At 44.3% G+C, this 26787-nt stretch overlaps 1 protein-coding gene across 1 annotated transcript in view; it reads right to left on the bottom strand.

Moving 5' to 3' along the window:
- The window catches only part of LOC310856046 (suppressor of tumorigenicity 14 protein-like), a gene marked incomplete at both ends in the record, with an annotated part of 56337 nt that extends 34444 nt beyond the window's left edge, over positions 1-21893 (bottom strand). The window contains one exon of the mRNA XM_083761264.1: positions 21849-21893. Within this exon, the coding sequence (XP_083617390.1) occupies positions 21849-21893 (45 nt within the window). The remainder of the gene's footprint in view (positions 1-21848) is intronic.
- Positions 21894-26787: the final 4894 nt, after the last annotated feature.

Genomic DNA, 26787 nt, shown 5'->3' with positions numbered 1-26787 from the left:
TTTCTACAGTATGTCAGTTAAACCCATGTTTCTACAGTATGTCAGTTAAACCCATGTTTCTACAGTATGTCAGTTAAACCCATGTTTCTACTGTATGTCAGTTAAACCCATGTTTCTACAGTATGTCAGTTAAACCCATGTTTCTACTGTATGTCAGTTAAACCCATGTTTCTACAGTATGTCAGTTAAACCCATGTTTCTACTGTATGTCAGTTAAACCCATGTTTCTACAGTATGTCAGTTAAACCCATGTTTCTACAGTATGTCAGTTAAACCCATGTTTCTACAGTGTGTCAGTTAAACCCATGTTTCTACAGTATGTCAGTTAAACCCATGTTTCTACTGTATGTCAGTTAAACCCATGTTTCTACAGTATGTCAGTTAAACCCATGTTTCTACAGTGTGTCAGTTAAACCCATGTTTCTACAGTATGTCAGTTAAACCCATGTTTCTACAGTATGTCAGTTAAACCCATGTTTCTACAGTATGTCAGTTAAACCCATGTTTCTACAGTGTGTCAGTTAAACCCATGTTTCTACAGTATGTCAGTTAAACCCATGTTTCTACAGTATGTCAGTTAAACCCATGTTTCTACTGTATGTCAGTTAAACCCATGTTTCTACTGTATGTCAGTTAAACCCATGTTTCTATACTGTATGTCAGTTAAACCCATGTTTCTACAGTATGTCAGTTAAACCCATGTTTCTACAGTATGTCAGTTAAACCCATGTTTCTACTGTATGTCAGTTAAACCCATGTTTCTACTGTATGTCAGTTAAACCCATGTTTCTATACTGTATGTCAGTTAAACCCATGTTTCTACTGTCTGTCAGTTAAACCCATGTTTCTACAGTATGTCAGTTGTGCTCAACCTTTTTCATGTCAAGGAATTATCTGTATTGTTCCACGGACACCCATCTCAAAATGTGTTGTTCCAGGGACCCCCCATCTCAAAATATGTTGTTCCAGGGACCCCCATCTCAAAATATGTTGTTCCAGGGACCCCCCATCTCAAAATATGTTGTTCCAGGGACCCCCATCTCAAAATATGTTGTTCCAGGGACCCCCATCTCAAAATATGTTGTTCCACGGACCCCCATCTCAAAATATGTTGTTCCAGGGACCCCCCATCTCAAAATATGTTGTTCCACGGACCCCCATCTCAAAATATGTTGTTCCAGGGACCCCCATCTCAAAATGTGTTGTTCCAGGGACCCCCCATCTCAAAATATGTTGTTCCAGGGACCCCCATCTCAAAATATGTTGTTCCAGGGACCCCCATCTCAAAATATGTTGTTCCACGGACCCCCATCTCAAAATATGTTGTTCCAGGGACCCGACCCCCCATCTCAAAATGTTCTTGTTCCAGGGACCCCCATCTCAAAAGATGTTGTTCCAGGGACCCCCCATCTCAAAATGTGTTGTTCCAGGGACCCCCCATCTCAAAATGTGTTGTTCCAGGGACCCCCCATCTCAAAACATGTTGTTCCAGGGACCCCCCAGAAGCAAACATTTTAGTTAAAAATGTTCGCTCTGAAATATATATATTCAAACATTTGCACCACATTTTCACAACTCTTCAAAAATAGCAGACCTACAAGCTCGTGGCGCGCCACTCGGTGCCGCCCTATGAGCTTAAAGATCTGCTATTTCTCAACAGCTAAAGCATAACATGATGCTTTAATCCATTCTGAACGGGCACCAATTTTGGTGTTGGCATCATGTTATGCTTTAGCTATTGAAAAATAGCAGACCTACAAGCTCATATCGCGCCACCGAGTGGCGCGATACGAGCTTGTAGGTCTGCTATTTTTTGAAAAATCGAAGAGCGACTGACATTTCTAGAATCTGATCTCAGGTCAGAATGGGTTAATCAGACCAGTGTGTGTCCGGCGGAAACCTCGTATGAATCTGATCTGAGGTCAGTCGCTTTGCGACTCCAAGGATCAATACCAGCGGTATATGGTTCAGAGGATTAGCAGAACCAGGTGTGGAGTTTCAGTCCAGATGCAGAACCTGAAGACGAGTCTGAGCTCGTAGCCTCAGAACCCCCGCGTTGAGGTGAGGTCACCACATGATTGGGAGGGGCTTAGTGAGGTCACAGCTAGGTCAGGTGGTAACAGAGGGGGAGGGGCTTAGTGAGGTCACAGCTAGGGCAGGTGGTAACAGAGGAACCACTCTAGACCATCTATACTTTCACAGAAAGATACACCAACTAAAATAATGACTACGGTTTATTCTGTTACCCTAATGTCACCTTATAACAATTTACAATGTGGGCATTAATCAGAGCCATTTACAGTGAGAAGACCAGTACAGCACACAGTGTGTGTGTGTGTGTGTGTGTGTGTGTGTGTGTGTGTGTGTGTGTGTGTGTGTGTGTGTGTGTGTGTGTGTGTGTGTGTGTAAGTACACAAACCTGTTTGGCAAACCCGTAACGTATGTTATGTTCAGAGGCCACACACACACACACACACACACACACACACACACACACACACACACACACACACTAAGAGCATACAAGGACAACTATAGGTTACATCACAACATCATGGCAGAATGTCTTCATGATACAACTAGGAGAGGATTACCCAATGGGAATTCCATACTAAAAGGCTTTCTTACCTTTCTTTGTAGTCGTTACGTCCCCACCAAAGAGGTCCAGGTGTTATTTTGAGCAAAACCTCCTTATTGGCTATTTCCCTACCATAAGCCCTAAATTAATTTAATTGAATGGGAATTGAATGGTGCTATGGGGTGTTGTGCTAATTTGCTTATTTCCATCGCTCAAAATTATAATTTCTTTGTATATATCCTCTCTTCATAATGTAAATAATATCCCAAGCGGCACACTTTACTACTTATTTCGATGGAAATAAGCGAATTAGCACAACACCCCATAGCCCCATTCAATGCAATGCAATTCATTTAGGGCTTATGGTAGGGGAAATGGCCAATAAGGAGTTTTTGCACAAAAAAACACCTGGACCTCTTTGGTGGGGACGTAACAATAACAACTACAAAGAAAGGTAAGAAAGATAAGAAAGCATTCTAGCATGGAATTCTCCTTTAAACGCCGTTAACAATAAAGAGAATTTAATGTTTGTTGTACATCACCTAATCATAGCAACATGAGTTAGACTTTAATATATTAGCGACCCTCACTTCACACGGGTGTGATTTTCATGTATGTTTATTTTTTTACAAATCCCTGCTGTGTAAATCCTGACTTCCTTTTCAAGAGAATCGAGTCCCAACTCGCCCAAAATGTACAACATGTTGTCTATATGACTAGATGCAGTACACTGCAATGGCTGTAGCCTCCAGCAGAGGGTGCCGTTTCTCCATAGAAAGGGAGATGTTATGACGCTTTGTATTGAGGAAGTTTGTTGTATGTATGCTTCCATATATGGTGTGTTGTGTGTGTGTGTGTGTGTGTGTGTGTGTGTGTGTGTGTGTGTGTGTGTGTGTGTGTGTGTGTGTGTGTGTGTGTGTGTGTGTGTGTGTGTGTGTGCACAAGTGCTGGAGGCTCTGTCAGAAAAAAATACTTTAAATGTTTGCTGGAGGGATGAGTCAGTTAGTCAGTCAACTCTGATGGAGTTACAGTTCACAGTGAACTGGCACAGGGAGGGCGGTCACTGGCACTGCCAACAGCCCTCATATGAGACACAGACTGGTCTCTGAACTGCCAACAGCCCTCATATGAGACACAGACTGGTCTCTGAACTGCCCACAGCCCTCCTATGAGACACAGACTGGTCTCTGAACTGCCCACAGCCCTCCTATGAGACACAGACTGGTTTCTGAACCGCCCACAGCCCTTCTATGAGACACAGACTGGTTTCTGAACTGCCCACAGCCCTCCTATGAGACACAGACTGGTTTCTGAACTGCCCACAGCCCTCCTATGAGACACAGACTGGTTTCTGAACTGCCCACAGCCCTCCTATGAGACACAGACTGGTTTCTGAACTGCCCACAGCCCTCCTATGAGACACAGACTGGTTTCTGAACCGCCCACAGCCCTCCTATGAGACACAGACTGGTTTCTGAACCGCCCACAGCCCTCCTATGAGACACAGACTGGTTTCTGAACCGCCCACAGCCCTCCTATGAGACACAGACTGGTCTCTGAACGGCCACAGCCCTCCTAAGAGACACAGACTGGTTTCTGAACTGCCCATAGCCCTCCTATGAGACACAGACTGGTTTCTGAACCGCCCACAGCCCTCCTATGAGACACAGACTGGTTTCTGAACTGCCCACAGCCCTCCTATGATACACAGACTGGTTTCTGAACCGCCCACAGCCCTCCTATGAGACACAGACTGGTTTCTGAACTGCCCACAGCCCTCCTATGAGACACAGACTGGTTTCTGAACCGCCCACAGCCCTCCTATAAGACACAGACTGGTTTCTGAACTGCCCACGGCCCTCCTATGATACACAGACTGGTTTCTGAACCGCCCACAGCCCTCCTAAGAGACACAGACTGGTCTCTGAACCGCCCACAGCCCTCCTAAGAGACACAGACTGGTCTCTGAACCGCCCACAGCCCTCCTATGAGACAGACTGTCTGACACCCAATAAAGCCATTGTTCACAGACCATTTAACTTCATGCAATGAATGAATGAATTCATTCATTCATTCATTCATTCATTCATTCATTCCAACTGGTTTAGCCTCATCAACACCAGACGAGGCAGCAGCGCCTTTAGGAGCAAAACAACAACTCAAAACAACTCAAAACAAATCAAAACAACTCAAAACAAATCAAAACAACTCAAAACAAATCAAAAACAACTCAAAAACACCTAAACACACAAAGCAGTGAATCCACCAACAAAACAACATCATCATATCGCTCTACAAGGTGAAAACACACAGCTATATGTGATAGACAGTTCAATCATAAACACATATTATTATGATATAGGCTACAGTTAAATTATTAAAAAAAAACGCATCCATACAACAGTTAAACCATAAATTAACTTACATTATCCATGCTGGATCAATGCTATCGATCCTTGCAGGAGGGGGGTGCGCGGGTGATTAACTCCAGCTGCTGATCAGGGTATTTCTCTCTCTCTCTCTCTCATCTCTCTCTCTCTCTCTCTCTCTCTCTCTCTCTCTCTCTCTCTCTCTCATCTCTCTCTCTCTCTCTCTCTCTCTCTCTCTCTCTCTCTCTCTCTCTCTCTCTCTCTCTCTCTCTCTCTCTCTCTCTCTCTCTCTCTCTCTCTCTCTCTCTCTCTCTCTCTCTCTCTCTCTCTCTCTCTCTCTCTCTCTCTCTCTCTCTCTCTCTCTCTCTCTCTCTCTCTCTCTCTCTCTCTCTCTCTCTCTCTCTCCTGGGTAGAGTGCACTAATCAATACTCATCCAGATGAATCTCCTCAATAACTAATACTTCTCCTCGATAATGATGGATTGATTGAGGTTAAATCTCCTCAGTATAACAGTAAGTATTGATTCTCCTCCTAAGGTAACAGAGATGAAGCGATCTGTCTCGCCGTGGGTTCGGACGGTTTGTTTGGTAGAAGAAAAAAAAAAACACTTCCTGGATCTGCGTGTGACACACCTGCGTGTGGCCACGCCCTCTTTCTTACCTGCCACGATGACGTCACAGCCAGGCGGTCACTCAGCAGTCAGGAGTCAAGTTACACTGTTTAGTTTAGAAATGTTTCTATTTATAAATGATAGTCATTATTTCAGCAACAAGGTGTGTGTCACATTAAAACAAACAACCATTTACAAATAAACACTTCAAAAGGAATGTTTGAAAACAAATGCAAAATATAATACAATAAAATTAGTCACACTTCTTTATATAGAAAATGCTAGAATATATATATTCACGAACTGGCAACCCCACAATATATTTAAAAAAAAACACAATATATCCATGATGATAAAAATCCATCCAGATGGAAAATTATTAATTTACGGGAATGAAAATATGAATATATGTTTTTATTACAATTCATGCAGGTGGATCTGAGGCAATGTGATTTATAATATATAATATAAAGTTATGATAATTTATGTCGAGGTTATTTAAATTACAGTGTTGACACAATGGAAACAACCCTGGTCCTGTAAGGCTTTTAAATCATTTATTTACTTTTTTGTCCCTACAAACTATTAATAAAGGATTATTTTTAAGCTGAAACGCAAAAAAAAACAAATAAACAGTTTTCCATGAGGTTGTGTTTTCAACCCACGGCCAGCAGAGGGCGCCCTTCCCCCCACCAACCAACCAGACGCGCTTTAATAAAATAAAATGCTGTTTTCTTTTTTTGTGGTGGTGGGGAAAACCAGCAGATCTCAAGCTCCACACTGCGAGCCTCACAGCGCGCTGTCTGAGCTTGTACATCTGATATTAAAGACCGGGTGACAGACAGACAGACACCGTCGTACGGCGGAAGCAAGCACCAACGATGCAGATTGAATGAAGGAGGAGAAAAGGGCTTGGTTGTTGGTGCGCGCACACGGCGCCGCGCGCACGACACACACACACACACACACACTCGCGCGCGCGCGCGCACGGATCGACAGACAGACAGACAGACAGACGCATAGAGGAGATATCCCATTATCACCGACAGCATCAGTCTCACTTCCAGCTGATGTAGATCCACTCTATTCTCGTCGGGTTTATTATAATAATATAATAGAATATAATATAATATAACGTCTAATTTTCGCATCAGATTTATCCCCCAAAAGGCGTTGACGACAATGGGACAGCCTATCGCCGTATCACCCTCCGTATCATCCCCGCTGATGATGATGGCCTTAATATTGTCGCTGCTGGCGGCGCTGAGCAGCCACGGAGAGGTAAGGACAATAATTAATATTCTATAATGATATCACACCGTCCTGTTATACATATGTACACACTGTGGATGCTTTTGATAGACGATAAAACAATGTCACAAAGAATCGATAAACAGACATCCATCCAGGGGAGTCTAGATAGATGTACATCCGTCCATAAAAGGACCAATAATAATGTATAATTTCCCTCCTTTGGTTTTTATGTATTTAAACATATTGTTAGATGTCTGTGATTATGAGAGGACATATACAGTATAGCCTACAGTAGGTCCATAATCAGCTCTTCACAGTGTAAAATGTAACCAAATGGACCCTTATATATACGGGTCCGTTTGGCTTCATTTTACACTGTGAAGAGAGAACAAGATATATATAGGATTTACTATACTCAGGATATTACTGTACTTATTGTATAATATATTACTATACTTATTACTATATATTATATTACTATACTCAGGCCATGATCATATACCGCTTGCCGGTGTAAAATGACACCAAATGGACCCTTATATAGGAAGACAAGTGGACCGAGTGGACCCATACAGCATATTTATGATTTATGATGTACAGTATAACATATATAACAGCATAGGGCAGACATATATATGGATGTACAGTAGATTAGAACATATACAGTAGGCCTATATATACAGTATAACATATATAACAGCATAGGGCAGACATATGGTTATGATGTACAGTAGATTATAACATATACAACAGGCCTATATATACAGTATATAACATACATAACAGCATAGGGCAGACCTATGGATGTGGTTATGATAATAGTAGATTAGAACATGGATGTGGTTATGATATAGATAGATAGATAGATAGATAGATAGATAGATAGATAGATAGATAGATAGATAGATAGATACATAGATAGATAGATAGATAGATAGATAGATAGATAGATAGATAGATAGATAGATAGATACATAGATAGATAGATAGATAGATAGATAGATAGATAGATAGATAGATAGATAGATAGAATAGATAGATAGATAGATAATAGATAGATAGATAGATGTATAGATAGATAGATGTATAGATAGATAGATGTATAGATAGATAGATAGATAGATAGATAGATAGATAGATAGATAGATAGATAGATAGATAGATAGATAGATAGATAGATAGATAGATAGATAGATAGATAGATAGATAGATAGATAACTAGATAGATAGATAGATAGATAGATACGATAGATAGATGTATAGATGTATAGATAGATAGATAGATAGATAGATAGATAGATAGATAGATAGATAGATAGATAGATAGATAGATAGATAGATAGATAGATAGATGTATAGATGTATAGATAGATAGATAGATAGATAGATAGATAGATAGATAGATAGATGTATAGATGGATAGATAGATAGATAGATAGATAGATAGATAGATAGATAGATAGATAGATAGATAGATAGATAGATAGATAGATAGATAGATAGATAGATAGATAGATAGATAGATAGATACAGTAGATAGATAGAATAGATAGATAGGATAGATAGATAGATAGATGTATAGATGTAATGATAGATAGATAGATAGATAGATAGATAGATAGATAGATAGATAGATAGATAGATAGATAGATAGATAGATAGATAGATAGATAGATAGATAGATAGATAGATAGATAGATAACGATAGATAGATAGATAGCAGTAGATAGATAGATAGAGATGATAGATAGATAGATAGATAGATAGATAGATGTATAGATGTATAGATAGATAGATAGATAGATAGATAGATAGATAGATAGATAGATAGATAGATAGTAGATAGATAGATAGATAGATAGATAGATAGATAGATAGATAGATAGATAGATAGATAGATGTATAGATGTATAGATAGATAGATAGATAGATGTATAGATAGATAGATAGATAGATAGATAGATAGATAGATAGATAGATAGATAGATAGATAGATAGATAGATAGATAGATAGATAGATAGATAGATAGATAGATAGATAGATAGATAGATGTATAGATGTATAGATAGATAGATAGATAGATGTATAGATGTATAGATAGATAGATAGATAGATAGATAGATAGATAGATAGATAGATAGATAGATAGATAGATAGATAGATAGATACATAGATAGATAGATAGATAGATAGATAGATAGATAGATAGATAGATATATAGATAGATAGATACAGTAGATAGATAGATAGATAGATAGATAGATAGATAGATAGAGATAGATAGATAGATAGATAGATAGATAGATAGATAGATAGATAGATAGATAGATAGATAGATAGATAGAATACTTTATTGGCAGTTTAAGAAAATTACAGAAATTGACATCATTTTTTAAAACGCCAAATGGACTTAGACACAAAAAAGCCTTTGCTTGTTTCCATTGTGGTCCACTTTGAAACATGAAACTATACACATACATACTGTACAGACCAAAACAACCATGTACATAATCCTTATATATAAGGCTGGGAGCTATATACATAGGACAAGAGGTTCCCTGAGAGAATAGTCCTGAGCATGGGAGATGATGGGCTATCCAGGGTCGGAAGCTAACTATGACCAGTGAGTGTGTAGATGGAGCCATGATTTCAGGTCTTTCCTAAATAATGGAGTCATGTGTATCTGAGTGTGTTGACTAAAAAAAAAGCGCAGCTGTTAATTAATTATGTCGAGGAGGATTTATATTATAGATTATAATTAAATGCAAATATATGCAGTTGTAATGAATCAAATGTGAATAATGCCTGTATGTGCATACTTCCTCATTATATATATTCGGTTGTCTCCACCCAAAATAAATAGATAAATAGCTGATCTACAAGCTCACCACGCGTTGGCGATGCAACGCGTGGGTGAGCTTGTAGATCAGCTATTTATTTCATTATGTGTGTGTGTTGTTGTTGTCAGTGAAAAGCATTGACAACAACAGTAGAGTGAGTTTACTATAGTTGTTTGTTTGTTTTTTTTATAATAAATTTGTACATAAAAAAACTGGCTACATTGGTGACTGTAATCTAGCATTCTAGCTGATCTATTAGGCCTAAATATATATATATATACAGTATATCGCAGCGTGACGCGTTGTGAGATTGTATATCTGCTTTTTTCAGCATGCAACCCAGCATAAAACTGGATCTCTTGTCCACTAGTCCCTTCCTAACATTTTAGTCTAGTTTTTATTTGTTGACGAAATTGTCAGTATATTTAGTCTTAGTTTTAGTCACCATAGATTCGTTTTTATTTAGTTTTTGTTTAGTTTTAGTCAGTGAAAAAGGTAGTCGACGAACATTCTTCTCGTCTTAGTTTTAGTCGACGAAAACAACACTGCCTTTCACTATAGGTTTATTTACCTCCATATTAGACATAAAGATCTCCTTTCACCAGTGTTATTTTTGGCAGCAAATTTCTATTTTAGTTTTAGTCATAGTCTCTTGAATAGTTTTCACTTAGTTTTAGTCACATTTAGTCACCTGGAATATTCTAGTGTTTAGTCTAGTTTTAGTCGACTAAATGTCAGACGATTTTAGTCGACTAAATCTACAGTTGATTTAGTCGACTAAAATGTGTTTTGACAGGCCTTGATGTCGTTGTAATGACATATGTTACACTTTGGTTGCATGCTGAAAATAGCAGATATACAATCTCACAACGCGTCGCTGAAAATAGTAGATATACAATCTCGCTGCGACGCGTTGTGAGATTGTATATCTGCTATTTTCAGCATAAAACTGGATCTCTCGTCCACTAGTCCCTTCCTAAGATTTTAGTCTAGTTTTTATTTGTTGTTGTCAGTATATTTAGTCTTAGTTTTAGTCATCATAGATCCGTCTTTATTTAGTTTTAGTCAGTAAAAATAGGTAGTCGACGAACATTCTTCGTCTTAGTTTTAGTCGACGAAAACAACACTGCCTTTCACTAGTTGTATTGACCTCCATATTAGACATAAATCTCTCCCTTCACTCAGGGATCATTTCTTCTCTCAACACAAACCTATAAGAGTCTAAGAGTCTTATACAGAGCAGATTACACTAACACAAACCTATAAGAGTCTAAGAGTCTTATAAAGAGCAGATTACACTAACACAAACCTATAAGAGTCTAAGAGTCTTATACAGAGCAGATTACACTAACACAAACCTATAAGAGTCTAAGAGTCTTATACAGAGCAGATTACACTAACACAAACCTATAAGAGTCTAAGAGTCTTATACAGAGCAGATTACACTAACACAAACCTATAAGAGTCTAAGAGTCTTATAAAGAGCAGATTACACTAACACAAACCTATAAGAGTCTAAGAGTCTTATACAGAGCAGATTACACTAACACAAACCTATAAGAGTCTAAGAGTCTTATAAAGAGCAGATTACACTAACACAAACCTATAAGAGTCTAAGAGTCTTATACAGAGCAGATTACACTAACACAAACCTATAAGAGTCTAAGAGTCTTATACAGAGCAGATTACACTAACACAAACCTATAAGAGTCTAAGAGTCTTATACAGAGCAGATTACACTAACACAAACCTATAAGAGTCTAAGAGTCTTATACAGAGCAGAGTACGCTGCTCTGAACCAGGACAACACAAACCTATAAGAGTCTTATACAGAGCAGATTACACTGCTCTGAACCAGGAAAACACAAACCTATAAGAGTCTTATACAGAGCAGATTACACTGCTCTGAACCAGGAAAACACAAACCTATAAGAGTCTTATACAGAGCAGATTACACTGCTCTGAACCAGGACAACACAAACCTATAAGAGTCTTATACAGAGCAGATTACGCTGCTCTGAACCAGGAAAAGCTTTACCTATAAGAGTCTTATACAGAGCAGATTACACTGCTCTGAACCAGGAAAACACAAACCTATAAGAGTCTTATACAGAGCAGATTACACTGCTCTGAACCAGGACAACACAAACCTATAAGAGTCTTATACAGAGCAGATTACACTGCTCTGAACCAGGAAAACACAAACCTATAAGAGTCTTATACAGAGCAGATTACACTGCTCTGAACCAGGAAAACACAAACCTATAAGAGTCTACAGAGCAGATTACGCTGCTCTGAACCAGGAAAACACAAACCTATAAGAGTCTTATACAGAGCAGATTACACTGCTCTGAACCAGGAAAACACAAACCTATAAGAGTCTTATACAGAGCAGTGTAATCTGCTCTGTATAAGACTCTTATAGCCGCAATTTGCAACTCTAGATATTTTTACAATGGGTTGAATCTAGAGTTGCAATAAGCTCCATCCACTTCCTATTCATGATTTTTGGTTTGCGATCTGCTTGTCTTAAACGACGTTAAACTCACCAACATTGCAGCTGCAGTCCAAGCTTGAATTATCCTCTTTCAATCTGCAGAGCTTGTTTTTCATAAAAATCCCCCGTAGACATGTTATGAGCTACTTTCTGTCCAAAATATTCCAAGAGTGACATTTCCGAGCCGCCATTTGTATTTTTGCAACGTGCCGTAAAACAAGATGTGAGGGAGAGCGCTTGTTTAATAGAATCTTACCTGCGCAGGTAAGACACCCAAAGAAGAGGCCGACGCAGTGCGACGCCCCGTCACGCACAGCCTTCTATTAAACAAGCGCTCCCCCTCACATCTTGTTTTACGGCACGTTGCAAAAATACAAAATGGCAGCTCGGAAATGTCACTCTTGGAATATTTTGGACAGAAAGTATCTCATAATATGTCTACGGTGGATTTTTATGAAAAACAAGCTCGGCAGATTGAAAGAGGATAATTCAAGCTTGGACTGCAGCTGCAATGTTGGTGAGTTTAACGTCATTTAAGACAAGCAGATCACAAACCAAGAAATATGAATAGGAAGTGGATGGAGCTTATTGCAACTCTAGATTCAACCCATTGTAAAAAAATCTAGAGTTGCAAATTGCGGCTATAAGAGTCTTATACAGAGCAGATTACACTGCTCTGAACCCCGAAAAGCTTTTAGGAAAACCTGGAAAAAGAAATAGTGCGAGCGACTCGGTGAGGTTGCTATAAAACGTAACTCCATGTTTCAAATGATCCAGCTCTAGTGTAGATTGTTGTCCAAACACTAACATTAAATTAAGCAATTTAATTTAATTACAGTTTTACACGCTTAACCCGCATTTTAATCAACCCCCCTTCACTGCCGAGATTGTTGTATTACCTTTAGAGCATGAGCTGAGCATGAGCTGAATTATTTGGGCTTTTAATCCGCGAAAATCCAGCGAAAAAAGCTCCCTCGGTTTGTTGTGATCCGAGCGTATCATCCACCATCTTGGTGCACCCGGAAGACGCACACAAGACCCGCCTCCATGAGGCGTTGTACCCCATGCATTTCCATTGGCCTCAATTTCCCAGAAGCCCTAGCAGCCCACAGCATGTGTTGATTTCCGGTTTTGTCATGAAAGTCTCTATCTCCGCGACGAAGACGGATTTTCTTTTTATTTATTACAATACAGCGGATTAAACACATAGAACAAATGGCGGGTATAGCGGGGTCGGCAGCGACAGTAACCTGGAGTAATCCATTCCCGGCACGGAAACTGTTTTAATATTGCAATTCTACCACAGTTACCCTTAAAACAAAGAAAATCGCTGAAAGAATATATTGTTTTAATGACAGATGTAGTCACTATACGACCACAAATGTCCCAATAAACTATAGCTAGCCTAGCCACCCAGTCTGCTAGCGCTCTGGGAGAACAGAGCAGCTGAATGCTTTGTTTTGATTGGGTGGTGAACAGTGCTGGTTTAACCACCGGCTATAGAAGGCTGTTTCAACCAATCAGATTGCTTCCTCGAAATGACCTGTGGTAGGATTCCCGTTGCCATCTTGTGTCTCAGCAAATGTTACGTCATGTTGATGTATAGCGCCGCTCACTTCACACAGGTGTGATTGTTACGTCATGTTGATGTATAGCGCCGCTCACTTCACACAGGTGTGATTGTTTTTTTTGTTTTTTTCTAAATCTTCTTATTGAGCAGTGCTGGCCCCTCCTATGCCCAGGTTTGACTTCTATACATGTTTGTGTATTAACCCATTCTGACCTGAGATCAGATTCATACGAGGTTTCCACTGGACACACACTGGTCTGATGAACCCATTCTGACCTGAGATCAGATTCATACGAGGTTTCCACTGGACACACACTGGTCTGATGAACCCATTCTGACCTGAGATCAGATTCATACGAGGTTTCCACTGGACACACACTGGTCTGATTAACCCATTCTGACCTGAGATCAGATTCATACGAGGTTTCCACTGGACACACACTGGTCTGATTAACCCATTCTGACCTGAGATCAGATTCATACGAGGTTTCCACTGGACACACACTGGTCTGATTAACCCATTCTGACCTGAGATCAGATTCATACGAGGTTTCCACTGGACACACACTGGTCTGATTAACCCATTCTGACCTGAGATCAGATTCATACGAGGTTTCCACTGGACACACACTGGTCTGATTAACCCATTCTGACCTGAGATCAGATTCATACGAGGTTTCCACTGGACACACACTGGTCTGATTAACCCATTCTGACCTGAGATCAGATTCATACGAGGTTTCCACTGGACACACACTGGTCTGATTAACCCATTCTGACCTGAGATCAGATTCATACGAGGTTTCCACTGGACACACACTGGTCTGATGAACCCATTCTGACCTGAGATCAGATTCATGCGAGGTTTCCACTGGACACACACTGGTCTGATTAATAACAGGAACTGATGTTTGGCTCCTCCTCTTTCCTATAGTCCACTTCCTCCCGGGTGCATCTTTGTGTAATCCCACTAACAACAACACGACATGTTTACGGGGCTGCAGTGGGTCAGCGGTGTAAAGTGGGCCGGCAGAGCGGCCGGGTCGGATGGCAAATGTGAGGTTCTCGGTTCGATCCCTGTGTGGGATCCCCCAGAGTTATAGCGTCTAAGTGTCCTTGAGCAAGACTCTGAACCCAGGCAGACAGACAGACAGACAGACAGGCAGGCAGGCAGGCAGGCAGACAGACAGGCAGGCAGACAGGCAGACAGAGTTATTAATCCTAATAAAAACGTCTCCTCTCTTTGCAGCTCAACTTGACGTTAATTCTCTGTGACGTTTCAATTGCTCCAGTTCAGCTCCGTCTCCTCTTTGTGTATTTATACTATATTCTTTACATCATTTTATCATCTTGTGTCAGCCCCCCCCCCCCCCCCCCCCCCCCCCCCCTCCCCGCGCCTCGGGCTCAGCCCAGATCTGCGGAGCAACGTAATCGCATTTGCAAAAAAAAAAAGATTACAAAAAAAATATCAATTTTGGAGGCGGAGGATTTTCCGAGACGGGAAAGTGTTTGTTAACGTTGAGCAGATTAACCCATTCTGACCGGGCACCCATTTTGGTGTCAGCATCGTGTTATGCTTTAGCTATTGAAAAATAGCAGATCTACAAGCTCGTATCGCGCCACCGAGTGGCGCGATACGAGCTTGTAGGTCTGCTATTTTTGAAAAATCGAAGAACGACTGACATTTCTAGAATCTGATCTCAGGTCAGAATGGGTTCATCAGACCAGTGTGTGTCCGGTGGAAACCTCGTTATGAATCTGATCTCAGGTCAGAATGGGTTCATCAGACCAGTGTGTGTCCGGTGGAAACCTCGTTATGAATCTGATCTCAGGTCAGAATGGGTTAATGTCACCTCTGGGTTGTTTGGAGATCAGTGCAGGGGAAATGTACTCACTTAGGGGGCACGGTGGCACAGTTGGTAGTGCTGTCGCCTCACAGCTAGAAGGTCCTGGGTTCGATTCCCGCTCGGGGACGCTGTGGGTGCTGGCGGCGTGTTCCCTCCTCCGCGTCATCAGTGCCCATACCCGAAGGCGGGGTTGGCGAAAGGGCCTTTCTGTGTGGAGTTTGCATGTTCTCCCCGTGTCCCCTAGGGTAGGTACCCTCACATGTTCTCCCCGTGTCCCCTAGGGTAGGTACCCTCACATGTTCTCCCCGTGTCCCCTAGGGTAGGTACGCTCACATGTTCTCCCCGTGTCCCCTAGGGTAGGTATACCCTCACATGTTCTCCCCGTGTCCCCTAGGGTAGGTACCCTCACATGTTCTCCCCGTGTCCCCTAGGGTAGGTACCCTCACATGTTCTCCCCGTGTCCCCTAGGGTAGGTATACCCTCACATGTTCTCCCCGTGTCCCCTAGGGTAGGTACGCTCACATGTTCTCCCCGTGTCCCCTAGGGTAGGTACCCTCACATGTTCTCCCCGTGTCCCCTAGGGTAGGTATACCCTCACATGTTCTCCCCGTGTCCCCTAGGGTAGGTACCCTCACATGTTCTCCCCGTGTCCCCTAGGGTAGGTACCCTCACATGTTCTCCCCGTGTCCCCTAGGGTAGGTACCCTCACATGTTCTCCCCGTGTCCCCTAGGGTAGGTATACCCTCACATGTTCTCCCCGTGTCCCCTAGGGTAGGTACCCTCACATGTTCTCCCCGTGTCCCCCTATAGGGTAGGTACCCTCAGAAAAAACATGCAGTAATCCTGGTCACTAAACTGCCTCCCCCTGGCCAGCCGGGGCGCCTGATGGAGGGGAAAGGAACTGGTTGGAATAACGTGTTCCTTCCACGCGCTACGTCCAACCAGGGAAACCCCCCTGTCAGGTGTAAAGGAGCAACTTGGACACTCAGGCATGAAGGAAGCCTGAGTTCAAGTCCGTTGCTCTCCCCTTGTCCCCCATATATGGGGACTAGGTTGGTCTCCCCTTGTCCCCCATATATGGGGACTAGGTTGGTCTCCCCTTGTCCCCCATATATGGGGACTAGGTTGGTCTCCCCTTGTCCCCCATATATGGGGACTAGGTTGCTCTCCCCTTGTCCCCCATATATGGGGACTAGGTTGGTCTCCCCTTGTCCCCCATATATGGGGACTAGGTTGGTGGAGGGTGTGTAGAGCCCAGGATCACATTAGATGATTGACACAGGGGTGAACAATGGGTTACAGAATTGTGGGATAAAAAATATATATAAAAAAAAAAGAAAAGTACTCACTGTAAGTAAAAGTAATCATCTGTAATCGTAAGACTAAAAGTAGTCGTCTGTAATACTGTACATTGTGTATGTATGTATGTATGTATGTATGTATGTATGTATGCATGCATGTATCACACGCTGTGCGCACACACACACACACACACACACACACACACACACACCACACACACACACACACACACACACACACACACATCGCCTGTTTCACTGCACCCCCGCCCGCCCCCCTCCTCCCCCTCCCCTACTCCCCTCCTAGCCCCCTCCCCTCCCCCCCCCTCCTCCCCTCCTTACTCTCAGAGCTATTGAAGTGAGTTTCACACCGAACACCCCCCTCCTCCCCCCCCCGATTAAATACTGCACAGTCACTGTGAAAATAGAGATGCCCTCAATGAGAGAGAGAGAGAGAGAGAGAGAGAGACAATGAGAGAGAGAGAGAGAGAGAGAGAGAAGAGAGAGAGAGAGAGAGAGAGAGAGAGAGAGAGAGAGAGAGAGAGACAATGAGAGAGAGAGAGAGAGAGAGAGAGAGAGAGAGAGAGAGAGAGAGAGACAAGAATGAGAGAGAGAGAGAGAGAGAGAGGGCTGGAATGGAATGCAGTAATCATCTTATTACGAGAGGTGACAACTAGAGTTGTATTAATGAGAAACTGCAGAGAATGCTACTGTACTGTACTGTACTGTCTAGAGCGTCACAGTCCCGCCGCCCTTTCATGACAACGCCAGGCCCAAACTTCAAAAGTATATTTATTTAAAGTCCTTTTAAGCCTCGTACGAAGACAACTGGAGTCGTGAGAAATCATGACAACAAACTCAACCAAATTAATAATTACAAAGAAGAAAAACAAGACAAAAAAGTGTTGTAATACCCTGCCGTTTGAACAGGGGCATAATTTCCTGTGCCCTGGTAGGGGGAGGGACTGGGCCCTGGTAGGGTGGAGGGACTGGGCCCTGGTAGGGGGGAGGGACTGGGCCCTGGTAGGGGGAGGGACTGGGCCCTGGTAGGGGAGGGACTGGGCCCTGGTAGGGGAGGGACTGTGGCCCTGGTAGGGGAGGGACTGGGCCCTGGTAGGGGGGGAGGGACTGGGCCCTGGTAGGGGCGGGGACTGGGCCCTGGTAGGGGGAGGGACCTGGTCCCTGGTAGGGGGAGGGATTGGGCCCTGGTGAGGGGGAGGGATTGGGCCCTGGTAGGGGGAGGGACTGGGCCCTGGTAGGGGGGGAGGGACTGGGCCCTGGTAGGGGGGGGGAGGGACTGGGCCCTGGTAGGGGGAGGGACTGGGCCCTGGTAGGGGGAGGGACTGGGCCCTGGTAGGGGAGAGGACTGGGCCCTGGTAGGGGGAGGGACTGGGCCCTGGTAGGGGGGGAGGGACTGGGCCCTGGTAGGGGAGGGACTGGGCCCTGGTAGGGGGAGGGACTAGGGCCCTGGTAGGGGAGGGAACTAGGCCCATGGTAGGGGAGGGACTGGGCCCTGGTAGGGGGGGAGGGACTGGGCCCTGGTAGGGGGAGGGACTGGGCCCTGGTAGGGGGAGGGACTGGGCCCTGGTAGGGGGGGAGGGACTGGGCCCTGGTAGGGGGAGGGACTGGGCCCTGGTAGGGGGAGGGACTGGGCCCTGGTAGGGGGGGAGGGACTGGGCCCTGGTAGGGGGAGGGACTGGGCCCTGGTAGGGGGTGGGATTGGCCCCTGGTAGGGGGGGAGGGACTGGGCCCTGGTAGGGGGAGGGACTGGGCCCTGGTAGGGGGGAGGGACTGGGCCCTGGTAGGGGGAGGGACTGGGCCCTGGTAGGGGGGAGGGACTGGGCCCTGGTAGGGGAGGGACTGGGCCCTGGTAGGGGGGGAGGGACTGGGCCCTGGTAGGGGGGGGAGGGACTGGGCCCTGGTAGGGGGAGGGACTGGGCCCTGGTAGGGGGTGGGATTGGGCCCTGGTAGGGGGGGAGGGACTGGGCCCTGGTAGGGGGAGGGACTGGGCCCTGGTAGGGGGGGAGGGACTGGGCCCTGGTAGGGGGAGGGACTGGGCCCTGGTAGGGGGGAGGGACTGGGCCCTGGTAGGGGGAGGGACTGGGCCCTGGTAGGGGGCAGATATTGACCAGATATCTGTCTATGATCTAACAGATCTACCAGACCTCTGGCTAAGGTCTACCAGACCTCTGTCTAAGGTCTACTAGACCTCTGTCTAAGGTCGACCAGACCTCTGTCTAAGGTCTACCAGACCTCTGTCTAAGGTCTACCAGACCTCTGTCTAAGGTCTACCAGACCTCTGTCTAAGGTCTACCAGATCTCTCCATGCAGGAATACACACAACGATTAGATTAGACGAGTCTTTAGGGTGGTTGTGTTCCATGAGACGTCCCTCTCCTATCACAGCAGCTCACGAGGGTCATGTGACATCCTCCTCCTATCACAGCAGCTCATGAGGGTCATGTGACATCCTCCTCCTATCACAGCAGCTCATGAGGGTCATGTGACATCCTCCTCCTATCACAGATTTTGTATTTCACCCATAAGTCTAGATGTGTAACATTTAATTATTATTTTTTTAGTAACTGATTTCAGTGAATAATTCCTTTATGTCTGCTGTGCGTCAGTGATGTGGCAATTAAGTTCGAATAATATGAACAGCATGCACGCGCGCACACACACACACACACACACACACACACACACACACACACACACACACACACACACACACACACACACACACACACACACACACACACACACACATACACACACACACACACACACAAGCAGCTGCAGGTTGCTAGGGTAACAGGGTAGGTAGCCGGCTCCTGTGGGATGCGTTACCGTAGTAACCATCCTCAGAGGACACTCTGACTAGAGGGGGGAGGGGGAGAGACAGGCAGACAGACAGGCAGGCAGACAGGCAGGCAGGCAGGCAGGCAGGCAGGCAGGCAGGCAGGCAGGCAGGCAGGCAGGCAGGCAGGCAGGCAGGCAGGCAGGCAGGCAGGCAGGCAGGCAGGCAGGCAGGCAGGCAGGCAGGCAGGCAGGCAGGCAGGCAGGCAGGCAGGCAGGCAGGCAGGCAGGCAGGCAGGCAGGCAGGCAGGCAGGCAGGCAGGCAGGCAGGCAGGCAGGCAGGCAGGCAGGCAGGCAGGCAGGCAGGCAGGCAGGCAGGCAGGCAGGCAGGCAGGCAGGCAGGCAGGCAGGCAGGCAGGCAGGCAGGCAGGCAGGCAGGCAGGCAGGCAGGCAGGCAGGCAGGCAGGCAGGCAGGCAGGCAGGCAGGCAGGCAGGCAGGCAGGCAGGCAGGCAGGCAGGCAGGCAGGCAGGCAGGCAGGCAGGCAGGCAGGCAGGCAGGCAGGCAGGCAGGCAGGCAGGCAGGCAGGCAGGCAGGCAGGCAGGCAGGCAGGCAGGCAGGCAGGCAGGCAGGCAGGCAGGCAGGCAGGCAGGCAGGCAGGCAGGCAGGCAGGCAGGCAGGCAGGCAGGCAGGCAGGCAGGCAGGCAGGCAGGCAGGCAGGCAGGCAGGCAGGCAGGCAGGCAGGCAGGCAGGCAGGCAGGCAGGCAGGCAGGCAGGCAGGCAGGCAGGCAGGCAGGCAGGCAGGCAGGCAGGCAGGCAGGCAGGCAGGCAGGCAGGCAGGCAGGCAGGCAGGCAGGCAGGCAGGCAGGCAGGCAGGCAGGCAGGCAGGCAGGCAGGCAGGCAGGCAGGCAGGCAGGCAGGCAGGCAGGCAGCATTTAGCAGACGTAATCCATGATTTACAGTAAGCAGAACAACACATGGTGATAAAATACATCACATACATAGAAATACCGGTATACTGAAACCAAATAATGGCCTTGTGCAAAAATAAATAACAGCCTTCTGCATCGATTTAGCATATTAACAGCCCGGGCTACTATTTGGTAATATACGGTCGTTATCATGAACCCAACCTAAACTAACCGCAAACTAAGAACCTAACAGTGTAATATCTATATATTGAAACTATATACTATATAGTGTAATATCTACATAATGAAACTATATACTATATAGTGTAATATCTACATAATGAAACTATATACTATATAGTGCTATGTCCACATAATGAAACTATATACTATATAGTGTAATATCTACATAATGAAACTATATACTATATAGTGTAATATCTACATAATGAAACTATATACTATATAGTGCTATGTCCACATAATGAAACTATATACTATATAGTGCTATGTCTACATAATGAAACTATATACTATATAGTGCTATGTCCACATAATGAAACTATATACTATATAGTGTAATATCTACATAATGAAACTATATACTATATAGTGCTATGTCTACATAATGAAACTATATACTATATAGTGCTATGTCTACATAATGAAACTATATACTATATAGTGCTATGTCTACATAATGAAACTATATACTATATAGTGCTATGTCTACATAATGAAACTATATACTATATAGTGTAATATGTACATAATGAAACTATATACTATATAGTGTAATATGTACATAATGAAACTATATACTATATAGTGTAATATGTACATAATGAAACTATATACTATATAGTGTAATATCTACATAATGAAACTATATACTATATAGTGCTATGTCTACATAATGAAACTATATACTATATAGTGTAATATGTACATAATGAAACTATATACTATATAGTGTAATATGTACATAATGAAACTATATACTATATAGTGCTATGTCCACATAGCATGCTATCAAATGCTTTTCTTTTGCTGTTTTATAAGTTGTTTTAGTCTCACCTTCTTTTAGGTGGTTGTATAATTTAAGTGCTCTCTGTTTTTATCAGGATTATGAGTGCAGGGAATCGCTCCAGCCTGCTTTTTGCTGTTGTCTTTTAAGCTGACCTACAAGCCCACACTGTGTTGCAAAAGCGGCAGTGATGGGCTTACAGATCGCACATACAGCTCAACTCCTCTCCCCGCATGCAGGCACACCTTCGCGCACAGCCGCGGACAGAGGAAGCTGACGCCCGACGTCATTCCAGGCTTTTCAGACAGCTGGTGGATGGAAAATAAGCTCCACCCCCGCGGCTGACTGACGCGTATAGGAGAATCGCGTTCCCGGGAATCTGTTTCATCGCGTCAGTCAGCCGCGGAGGTGGAGCTTCTTTTCCTTCCACCAGCTGTCTGAAAAGCCTGGAATGACGTCGGGCGTCAGCTTCCTCTGTCCGCGGCTGTGTGCGAAGGTGTGTCAGTGTGCCTCCACTGCATGTGCAGAAGTAAGAAGGTGCTGGTCCTTCATGTTTCAGAATAACGTTCAGTGACTCTGTGCTCTACAGCACAGGTCTAGTGACTCTGTGTTCTACAGCACAGGTCTAGTGACTCTGTGCTCTACAGCACAGGTCTAGTGACTCTGTGCTCTACAGCACAGGTCTAGTGACTCTGTGCTCTACAGCACAGGTCTAGTGACTCTGTGCTCTACAGCACAGGTCTAGTGACTCTGTGCTCTACAGCACAGGTCTAGTGACTCTGTGCTCTACAGCACAGGTCTAGTGACTCTGTGCTCTACAGCACAGGTCTAGTGACTCTGTGCTCTACAGCACAGGTCTAGTGACTCTGTGCTCTACAGCACAGGTCTAGTGACTCTGTGCTCTACAGCACAGGTCTAGTGACTCTGTGTTCTACAGCACAGGTCTAGTGACTCTGTGCTCTACAGCACAGGTCTAGTGACTCTGTGTTCTACAGCACAGGTCTAGTGACTCTGTGCTCTACAGCACAGGTCTAGTGACTCTGTGCTCTACAGCACAGGTCTAGTGACTCTGTGCTCTACAGCACAGGTCTAGTGACTCTGTGCTCTACAGCACAGGTCTAGTGACTCTGTGTTCTACAGCACAGGTCTAGTGACTCTGTGTTCTACAGCACAGGTCTAGTGACTCTGTGTTCTACAGCACAGGTCTAGTGACTCTGTGTTCTACAGCACAGGTCTAGTGACTCTGTGCTCTACAGCACAGGTCTAGTGACTCTGTGTTCTACAGCACAGGTCTAGTGACTCTGTGTTCTACAGCACAGGTCTAGTGACTCTGTGTTCTACAGCAGGTCTAGTGACTCTGTGTTCTACAGCACAGGTCTAGTGACTCTGTGTTCTACAGCAGGTCTAGTGACTCTGTGCTCTACAGCACAGGTCTAGTGACTCTGTGCTCTACAGCAGGTCTAGTGACTCTGTGTTCTACAGCACAGGTCTAGTGACTCTGTGTTCTACAGCAGGTCTAGTGACTCTGTGTTCTACAGCACAGGTCTAGGGACTCTGTGCTCTACAGCACAGGTCTATTGACTCTGTGTTCTACAGCAGGTCTAGTGACTCTGTGCTCTAGTGACTCTGTGTTCTACAGCACAGGTCTAGGGACTCTGTGCTCTAGTGACTCTGTGTTCTACAGCACAGGTCTAGTGACTCTGTGTTCTACAGCACAGGTCTAGGGACTCTGTGCTCTAGTGACTCTGTGTTCTACAGCACAGGTCTAGTGACTCTGTGTTCTACAGCACAGGTCTAGGGACTCTGTGCTCTAGTGACTCTGTGTTCTACAGCACAGGTCTAGTGACTCTGTGTTCTACAGCACAGGTCTAGGGACTCTGTGCTCTAGTGACTCTGTGTTCTACAGCACAGGTCTATTGACTCTGTGTTCTACAGCACAGGTCTATTGACTCTGTGTTCTACAGCACAGGTCTAGTGACTCTGTGTTCTACAGCAAAGGTCTAGGGACTCTGTGCTCTAGTGACTCTGTGCTCTAGTGACTCTGTGCCAAACTGTTCCATGTTTAACTGAACTCTATAACGTCACAGCGGTTCCATGTTTAACTGAACTCTATAACGTCACAGCGGTTCCATGTTTAACTGAACTCTATAACGTCACAGCGGTTCCATGTTTAACTGAACTCACCTATAACGTCACAGCGGTTCCATGTTTAACAGAACTCTATAACGTCACAGCGGTTCCATGTTTAACTGAACTCACCTATAATGTCACAGTGGTTCCATGTTTAACTGAACTCACCTATAATGTCACAGTGGTTCCATGTTTAACTGAACTCATCTATAACGTCACAGCGGTTCCATGTTTAACTGAACTCACCTATAACGTCACAGCGGTTCCATGTTTAACTGAACTCACCTATAATGTCACAGCGGTTCCATGTTTAACTGAACTCACCTATAATGTCACAGCGGTTCCATGTTTAACTGAACTCACCTATAACGTCACAGCGGTTCCATGTTTAACTGAACTCATCTATAACGTCACAGCGGTTCCATGTTTAACTGAACTCACCTATAACGTCACAGCGGTTCCATGTTTAACTGAACTCTATAATGTCACAGCGGTTCCATGTTTAACTGAACTCTATAACGTCACAGCGGTTCCATGTTTAACTGAACTCACCTATAATGTCACAGTGGTTCCATGTTTAACTGAACTCTATAATGTCACAGCAGTTCCATGTTTAACTGAACTCTATAACGTCACAGCGGTTCCATGTTTAACTGAACTCTATAATGTCACAGCGGTTCCATGTTTAACTGAACTCTATAATGTCACAGCAGTTCCATGTTTAACTGAACTCTATAACGTCACAGTGGTTCCATGTTTAACTGAACTCTATAACGTCACAGCGGTTCCATGTTTAACTGAACACTATAACGTCACAGCGGTTCCATGTTTAACTGAACTCTATAACGTCACAGCGGTTCCATGTTTAACTGAACTCTATAACGTCACAGCGGTTCCATGTTTAACTGAACTCTATAATGTCACAGCGGTTCCATGTTTAACTGAACTCTATAACGTCACAGTGGTTCCATGTTTAACTGAACTCTATAACGTCACAGCGGTTCCATGTTTAACTGAACTCTATAACGTCACAGCGGTTCCATGTTTAACTGAACTCACCTATAATGTCACAGCGGTTCCATGTTTAACTGAACTCACCTATAACGTCACAGCGGTTCCATGTTTAACTGAACTCTATAATGTCACAGCGGTTCCATGTTTAACTGAACTCTATAACGTCACAGCGGTTCCATGTTTAACTGAACTCTATAACGTCACAGCGGTTCCATGTTTAACTGAACTCTATAACGTCACAGCGGTTCCATGTTTAACTGAACTCTATAACGTCACAGCGGTTCCATGTTTAACTGAACTCTATAACGTCACAGCGGTTCCATGTTTAACTGAACTCTATAACGTCACAGCGGTTCCATGTTTAACTGAACTCTATAACGTCACAGCGGTTCCATGTTTAACTGAACTCTATAACGTCACAGCGGTTCCATGTTTAACTGAACTCTATAACGTCACAGCGGTTCCATGTTTAACTGAACTCTATAACGTCACAGCGGTTCCATGTTTAACTGAACTCTATAATGTCACAGCGGTTCCATGTTTAACTGAACTCTATAACGTCACAGCGGTTCCATGTTTAACTGAACTCTATAACGTCACAGCGGTTCCATGTTTAACTGAACTCTATAACGTCACAGCGGTTCCATGTTTAACTGAACTCACCTATAATGTCACAGCGGTTCCATGTTTAACTGAACTCTATAACGTCACAGCGGTTCCATGTTTAACTGAACTCACCTATAATGTCACAGCGGTTCCATGTTTAACTGAACTCTATAATGTCACAGCGGTTCCATGTTTAACTGAACTCTATAACGTCACAGCGGTTCCATGTTTAACTGAACTCACCTATAATGTCACAGCGGTTCCATGTTTAACTGAACTCTATAACGTCACAGCGGTTCCATGTTTAACTGAACTCACCTATAATGTCACAGCGGTTCCATGTTTAACTGAACTCTATAACGTCACAGCGGTTCCATGTTTAACTGAACTCTATAACGTCACAGCGGTTCCATGTTTAACTGAACACTATAACGTCACAGCGGTTCCATGTTTAACTGAACTCTATAACGTCACAGCGGTTCCATGTTTAACTGAACTCACCTATAATGTCACAGCGGTTCCATGTTTAACTGAACTCTATAACGTCACAGCGGTTCCATGTTTAACTGAACTCTATAACGTCACAGCGGTTCCATGTTTAACTGAACTCACCTATAACGTCACAGCGGTTCCATGTTTAACTGAACTCTATAACGTCACAGCGGTTCCATGTTTAACTGAACTCACCTATAACGTCACAGCGGTTCCATGTTTAACTGAACTCTATAATGTCACAGCGGTTCCATGTTTAACTGAACTCTATAATGTCACAGTGGTTCCATGTTTAACTGAACTCTATAACGTCACAGCGGTTCCATGTTTAACTGAACTCACCTATAACGTCACAGCGGTTCCATGTTTAACTGAACTCTATAATGTCACAGCGGTTCCATGTTTAACTGAACTCTATAACGTCACAGCGGTTCCATGTTTAACTGAACTCTATAATGTCACAGCGGTTCCATGTTTAACTGAACTCTATAATGTCACAGTGGTTCCATGTTTAACTGAACTCTATAACGTCACAGCGGTTCCATGTTTAACTGAACTCTATAACGTCACAGCGGTTCCATGTTTAACTGAACTCTATAACGTCACAGCGGTTCCATGTTTAACTGAACTCTATAATGTCACAGCGGTTCCATGTTTAACTGAACTCTATAACGTCACAGCGGTTCCATGTTTAACTGAACTCTATAACGTCACAGCGGTTCCATGTTTAACTGAACTCTATAACGTCACAGCGGTTCCATGTTTAACTGAACTCTATAACGTCACAGCGGTTCCATGTTTAACTGAACTCTATAATGTCACAGCGGTTCCATGTTTAACTGAACTCTATAACGTCACAGTGGTTCCATGTTTAACTGAACTCTATAACGTCACAGTGGTTCCATGTTTAACTGAACTCTATAACGTCACAGCGGTTCCATG

This window comes from Protomyctophum parallelum (genome assembly GCF_964188405.1).
Source record: "Protomyctophum parallelum genome assembly, chromosome: 3".
NCBI lineage: Eukaryota > Metazoa > Chordata > Actinopteri > Myctophiformes > Myctophidae > Protomyctophum > Protomyctophum parallelum.
The sequence above is the reverse complement of the archived record's forward strand: the minus strand, read 5'-3'. Positions and strand labels throughout refer to the sequence as shown.